The sequence below is a fragment of the Chrysochloris asiatica genome, unplaced genomic scaffold, assembly GCF_000296735.1.
Source record: "Chrysochloris asiatica unplaced genomic scaffold, ChrAsi1.0 scaffold00023, whole genome shotgun sequence".
Classification (NCBI taxonomy): Eukaryota; Metazoa; Chordata; class Mammalia; order Afrosoricida; family Chrysochloridae; genus Chrysochloris; species Chrysochloris asiatica.
The window spans coordinates 17,254,083-17,261,516 of NW_006408541.1; the positions used below are offsets into that span (position 1 = coordinate 17,254,083).

Consider the following 7,434-nt stretch of genomic DNA (forward strand, 5'->3'; position numbering starts at 1 on the left):
TGAGTTCTGTTGTTATTAGATGCCATGAAGTCAATTCCAACTCATAGCAACCCTGTGTAACAGGGGAGAACTGCCCTATAGGGTTTTCTTGGTTATAATATTGTGATTTGGGTGAAAGTTTACAGAGGAAATTGGTTTTTCCATTCAACGATTCATAGACATTTTATTTACTGACATTGATTGCAATCCTTGCAATGTAACAGCGGTCTTCCCACTTCTCCCTGTGCTACAACTTCCATTTGTCCTTCTTTCCTCTCCTCACTTGCCTTTGAAGCTTTATCCCTATGAGACAGTGTTACCCTTTTGATCTCATCCGGCTGATTGTTCTAAAGGAGTCCGTACCTCCCTGGTGTGACTGTTCAATTTATAGGCCTGTCCTGTGGCTGGAAGTCAAGCCGTAGGGGTTCTTGGCTGAATCTTTATGGAAGCAAATTGCCAGGTCTTTCCCCTTGCAAAGTTCATTTGAACTGCCAACTTCTTGGTTAGCAGCGATATGCTTAACTGGTTGTGCCACCAGGACTCCTTTCTGTACAATTCTCACGCACCCAGCCTTTGCACCCTATGTTCCCCCTGCCTGAATCCCATTCCCAGCCTCCTCCTCTGGTTTCAAGGAGCCCTGGTGACTCAGGGGCTGGAGCACTTGGCTGCTCACCAAAAGATCAGTGATTCTAAGCTACCAGCTGCCCCACTGGAGAAAGATGTGGTCGTCTGCGCAGCTGCCCCACTGGAGAAAGATGTGGTCGTCTGCTTCCGTAAAGATTTGTTGCCTTGGAAACCTGATAAGGCAGTTCTACTTGGCCCTATGGAGTTGCTATGAGTTGGAATTGACTCAACAGCAGTGGTTTGTCATGGTTGGATCTGTGCCTTCAAGGAGACTGGTAGTACAGTGGTTAAAGTGCTTGACTGACAGTTCCAACCCATCAGCCACTCCCAGGGAAAAAGATGTTGCAGTCTGCTTCAAGCCCACTTCCGGAAAGATATGAATGAAATATTCAGTGAAGCTAGCTTTGTCCCAGTCACTTTGCCTGTCTTCAACCCTCACAACTGTGGGGTGCAAATTATGAGCCCATTTCCCAGCTCAGAAAGACTGAGGAGTACCCATGTCCCACAGAAGGAGCCCAGTCAGCTGAAATGCAAACCCGAATCCCTTCCCATTCCTCCTTTGCTGGGAAGTTTCTCCGCTCCTTGTTTCTCCGGGGCAGGTGGTCCCTTTCTTGGGGATGGGGTTCAGGATGTGGGCACCAGCTCCAGCTGGCACTGAGGTACCTTCAGTCAACTTCTTCCTCCCCACCTCAGGTATGCCATTGACCGCAATTCAGACTTGGACCAGATCTTCGATATTGACGCGGACACTGGCGCCATCGTAACAGGCAAGGGACTGGACCGAGAGACGGCAGGCTGGCACAACATCACAGTGCTGGCCATGGAGGCTGGTGAGCTAGCACTTGGGGGGGCAACTATGTGGGGAGAGAAGGTGCAAAGGCTGAGGGGCGGAGCCTAGGATTGGGGCGGGGTCAATATCTAAACACTTAGGAGCTCCTGGTGACGGAGGGTTAAAAACTGATGCTTGGGAACAAAGACCCAGGAGGGCCCCTGAGCCATGGGGACAGTGTTTTCCTCATCATTTATTGAGGTGTGGAGCTATAGGATCAGCACTGGACTACAAATCATCAGGTCAACAGTTCAAACCCATCAGCTACTCCTTGGAAACCCTAGACAGGGTCGCTATGAGTTGGAACCGACTCAGTGTCACTTAACAACATCAATACTACATGCTAAGCCCTGTTGTAGGGGCTAAGGATACAGTCATGAACCCAATGGGGAAAGCTCTTGTCCTTGTGGGTATGAGATAGACTATCAACAAATTAACCAGAGGAAGGCGTTCCATAGTATGAGGCGGCTTTGAAGCGTTGGTGGGGAAATGGAATGAAAAGATGGTAGAATTTTTTATCAACTTTGCGAAGCCCTGTTGTATGTAAGGTGCAGCTGAGTGCTACAAAGAAGCAGGGGGAGGTGATTGGGAGGGAGAGAGGCATTGTTTCACTTAGAAGAGGGCTGCTCTCAAAAAAACAGAGACTGAAATAACTGAGGGAACTGGAAAAGCCAAGGGAGCAGCCAGTGCAAAGGCCCTGAGGTACTAGTTTCCCTCACGTATTGGAAGAACAGCAAGGAGGCCAATGTGGCTGGCAAGCGGCACTTTCCTCCCAGCAAAGTGGGAATCGTGGTGCAGTAGAGAGGAACCGACTCCACGGCACATAACTACCACAGAGAGGTTTAAGCAGAGAAGGGTCATGTCTGACAGTGGAGGCCTCTGGCTTCTGTATTAAGAATAGATTGATACTAAGGGTGGAAGAAGGAGACCTGGTGGTGCAATGATTAAGCACTAAGCTGCTAACCAAGGGTTGGCAATTTGAACCCACCAGCTGCTTCACCAGAAGCTGGGTAGGGAACACCTGAAAATTCACAGCATAGAAACCCTATGGACGAGTTCTACTGTTTCTACAGGGACACTGATCGGACATCGGCACACAACAACAACGGGGGAAGCTGGGGCTCAGCTAGATGTTGGATGCAGCAGGCTGAGGAGATGGAGATGGCAGGGAGCAGGCTGACCCCAAAGATAGAGCCAACAGGACTTGCCGTTGGGCTGATGTGGGTAGGGTGAGAGTCATCCACAGGACCTGCAACGTGCTTGGGCCTCCATTTCTGGAATGGTGTGTATGAGGGTCACAGGCACTTGGGTGAACTGAAGGGAGAGAAAGAAGGAGGCCCTGAGACGTGGGAGGCCACATCAGTAAGGCTGGTTATGAGTTACTGAGAGCACAGTGAGTCCTGGAACCCCAAAGAGGAGAGGGGGCTATGCCAGCCCCACCTCCACCTGCCAGGCTTCTGTCACAGGGTCTCTGTCAGCTCTTGAGGTCTCAGGAGTCAGGAGAGCTACAATAAACCATCATGACAACAGAAATTCTCAGAGCCGCAGCAGGCCAAGTTCAAATTTGTCTCTGCACACCTTGGCCCCAGGCCTCTCCTGCCTGCCTGCCTCCTCCTTGCCCCCCCCCCCCCCCCCCCCCCCCCCCCCCCCCCCCCCCCCCCCCCCCCCCCGCAGGCGTCCTCCTACAGTCTCAGGCCCCACTGGTCCATTCTGGGCCAAGGAAGTCCCTGGGCTGAAGTTCCCATCATCTCTTTCAACTTCAGTTTAAAAGAAAATACAAAGCTGGCTCAAACCTCAGTGCCTGCTGCTCTGCAGCCTTTGAATCCACTCCTCCTCCGCATGAAAGGCAGATAACAAAGGTGGCTGGAGAGGAAGTGGCGGCTGGACTAGGGTGGGGAAGACCCCCCCCCCAACCCCTTTGCCTCCCTGAACTTGTTCCCTTGGCTGCAGACAGAGCCAGGGAGGACTGACCTGGCTGCTGGGCAGAGACAACGCTCCCAACACAGGAATTTATCTCTCCCCACAGCCTGTCACACTGCTTGACGTTAGCCAGTCCCCTCTTGGGTTCAGCATTGTGTTTCTGTCCAAAGGGTAGCTTTCAAAATGCAGCAAGAGTAGTATATGAAGCCTGCCACAATGACGGGGAGGAAGAACAAGGGGGACTCTCCCCCACAAACAATTTGCAATTGTTAACTTAATACGTGTCCTGCCTTGAATGTTTTATAACATACACTTTTACTACATCCTCACAGCTACCTTGTAAGGTAACGTGATCAGCACCTATTTTACTGATGGAAAAATTGAGGCTCAGGGCTGTGGCAGAGCTGGGATTTGGAGTTCTCCCCACTGATGTATTTGTTTCCTAGGGCTGCTATAGTAAGGTACTACAAATTGGGGGGCTTGGAGCAACAGGAATGTATTGTCTCAGCTCTGGAGGCTAGAAGTCTGAAATCAAGGTGTCAGCAGCGGGGCCAGCTTCTCTCTGAAAGTTCCAGATGAAGAGCCTTCTTCCTTGCCCCCTTTCCAGCTTCCTGGTGCTCTTTGGCGCTCCTTGGCTTGTACATGCATCACTCTAGTCTCTGCTTCTATCTTCACATCCGTCTTCCCTCTGGATCTCTGTCTAGCTGTCTCTCCTCCTTCTTTATGAGGAAATCAGTTATGTTAGATTAGACCCACCCTACTTCAGCACAGCTTCAGGCTAACAAATGACATAGTCCAAGGCCCTATTTCTAAACAAGGTCATGTTCGTAGGCATAAGGGTGCTGGAGGGAGGTTAGGAATTCAACGTATACTTTTGGAGGTCTGGTTTCAACCCACAACAATGATGCTGCTACATGGCCTCCGTTTTCCTCTGTTCTTCTAGTGCCTTGCCGACTCCTAGCAAGTGACCTTGGGGATGATGAGGAGGCTTTGAAAGGAAGGAGGAGCCTGAGCTAGAGACTCAGGATCTCTCTCCAACCAACCTCCACCTGGGGTATCGGTGAAAGAGGAAATGAATGGGTCCCACTTTGCTTTGCAGGTGGGAGGATTGAATGGAATAATACGCAGAAAGCCCTTAGCTTGATACTTTGTAGGTAGTCAATCAATGAAACCTATTGCTCTTGACATATATTAAGCACCGACTGTGTACCAGATACTTTACAATGATGAATTCACTGAATCTTCACACCAACCCTGGGAAGTTATCAATGGCACCATTATTCCCAATGTGCAGATGAGGACCCAGAGACTCAGAAAGGTGAGGTTGTTTGTCCAGATTCCCAGGGATTCTAGCCCAGCCTCTCTGCCCCAGAGCCCAGCTCTTACCTACATACCCCTCCAGACATAATTCCTTGGTTCCTGCCCAAAGCCAGGAGTGATATACGCCCACTTCACCTTCTCACTAGGCAAGGACAAAATTATTGTTCCCATTTTACTGATGAAGAATTGGAACATCCGGCTGGAACAGTGGTATCTACAGGATCATAGATGCAGGATCTGTGCTTGACCCCAGACTCCTGTCTCCAAGCTGGAGCCCAAGCCTGAGGTTCATGGCCAATCGAAACATCCACTTGGTAGCCTCTGAAACGGATGTTTGTGGGGGTCATGGCAGCCCCGCCTGCTCCCAAGCTTTAACAAACATGAGGTGACAAGAATCAGAGGGGAAATATTTATACACAGCGGCGGAGCTCTTTGAGCCCCCTCGGAGAATGTTGCGCTCAGCCGGGAGCCGGCCGCCTGTCATACTGGATTACCTCAAAGACTCCCAGAGCCACTTAGTATGCCGACTTCCCTCTACCCTAACTTCTGAGTCATCCATTCTGCCCATGCAGACGCTCCTTCTACTGACATTATCTTTAACGTTTTGTAATCATGAAATATTAATGACCGATATTGAATTTAAAGTACAATTTGTGTCTGGATCCTTCGGTGGAAAGGGCAGTTGTAAAGGGACAGTCTTCAAAGAGACAAGGGGACTTGGAAAGCCAACGCTGGGGGAGGGGTGGAGGGGGCTACGTCCTGTCCAGTTACATCCTTCAGTGTCTTCAGGCTTCACGCTGGTCTGGAAGGGGAGTACCACATTTTTTATTTTTACGCAAATAACACGAGCTGGCCTTTCTATGTTTGTTTGCCAACTGCGCCCTCCCCCTGCGAGGTATTATCTTAAGCTAAGCACTATGCTATTTTTTTTTTTCTTATGGTTTTTTACATGTTGCTGTAAAAAAAAAAAAAAAATTAGCATAGTGCGCTTACAAAAATACTTGGAGTGAAGGGACAGAACAGTTGGCAAATAAACTTAGAAAGCTTAAGCTCTTTATGTAAAAATACAGTCTGAGACAGCAAGGGGTTAACCAGATTAGCTGGAAGTTTCTAACGTGTGTCACCCCAGGCCAAGTCCTATCTCCCAGTACCCTGCATTTTGCCTTCAGCATGCTTCCTCATTTAGATATTCATCAGTGTGAGTGCTGTGTTAATATCTCCCTCCTCCAGGAAACCAAGTTCCCTGAGGACAGATCTAGTCTGTATCCACAGTATCCACACCAGACACCAGGACTGGCCCATGGTAGACCTGTGATAAATATTTGCTGGAAGCATGAACAAAGCGTAGTGGTTACAAGCCCGGCTGCTTACCTCAAAGTTAGCAGTTCGAAACTATCAGCCGTTCCATGGGAGAAAAATGAGGCTTTCTGCTTCCATAAAGATTTACAGCATCAGAAACCCTATGCAGGGTTGCTGTGAGTCAGAACCGACCCCACAGCACACCACCACCACCACCACCCAGCTAGGACAGCAGCTGGGAACAGAACTGGCTCTAGTTGTACAGCTCCCGCCGTGTCATCTTAAACAAGTCACTCCCCTCTAGCTGCCTTCGTTTTCTCATCTATAAAATGTGGCAGTAACACCTATTTTATCACTGACTGTCAGATAATCACTTATCAGCTGCCATCGAGTCAGCCCCCAATTCATGGTGACCACATTTACAAGGGAACTAAACACTGTCAGTCTGTCCATCCCCATGGTTGGTTGCAGATTGGGCCATTGTGATCCATTGTTGTTGTTTGTTATGTGCCGTGGAGTCGGTTCCGACTCATAGCGACCCTGTACAGGGTTTCCGAGGTTGTAAATCTTTACGGGAGCAGAAAGCCTCATCTTTCTCCCACGGAGCAGCTGGTAGTTTCGAACTGCTGACCTTGAGGTTCACAGCCCGATTTGTAACCACTACGCTACCAGAGCTCCTTATTGTGATCCATAGGGTTTTCATTAAATGCTGATTTCTTTTTTGGAAGTAGATCACCAGGCCTTTCTTCCTGATCTTTCTTAGTCTAGAAGTTCTGCTGAAAGCTGTTCAGCATCATAGCAGCACACAAGCCTCCATTGACAGATGGGAGGTGGCTACACACAATGTGCATTGTCTGGGAATCCAACCCAGGTCACCCCCATGAAAAGTGGGACATGACCGCTGAACCACCACTGCTAACATCTTCTGTGGATGCAAAGCTCAGCTTGTGCCAGACATCATGCCGTGTGCTTCATCTCAAACATCTTAAGTGATAAGTAACATGTGTAAAGTGGCTAGCATGTTGTTGTTGTGAAGTGACGTCGAGTCGGTTCCGACTCATAACAACCCTGTATAGGGTTTCTGAGGAGCAGCTGGTGAGCCTGAACTGCTGACCTTGCGGTTCAAACTGACCTTTCAGTCTGGTACATTATCCTTCAGTGCCACACCAGAACTCCTAGCATGGTGCTATAGTTGTTGTGTTGTTGTGTTGTTTAAGTGCCATTGAGTTGGTTCCAACTCATAGCAACCTTGTATAGGTTTCCAAAGAGCTGCTGATGGGTTAGAAGTCCAGTACTTATCCTACAGTGCCACACCAGGACTCCAGATACTCTAGCTGTCATTAAGTGCCATCGAGTCAGTTCTGATTTATATCGACCCTATACAGGGTTTCCGAGGAGTGGCTGGTGGGTTTGAACCGCCGACCTTATGGCTAGCAGCCCAGAGCTTATCCTACAGAGCTACA

The 7,434-nt window shown here is 49.2% G+C and overlaps 1 protein-coding gene across 1 annotated transcript in view; it reads left to right on the top strand.

The window, feature by feature from the left end:
* CDH22 (cadherin 22, type 2) overlaps nucleotides 1-7,434 on the top strand; it is an 84,419-nt gene that overhangs the window by 57,577 nt on the left and 19,408 nt on the right. Inside the window, exon 7 of the mRNA XM_006839229.1 lies at nucleotides 1,297-1,433. Coding sequence (XP_006839292.1) covers nucleotides 1,297-1,433 — 137 coding nt within the window. The remainder of the gene's footprint in view (nucleotides 1-1,296; nucleotides 1,434-7,434) is intronic.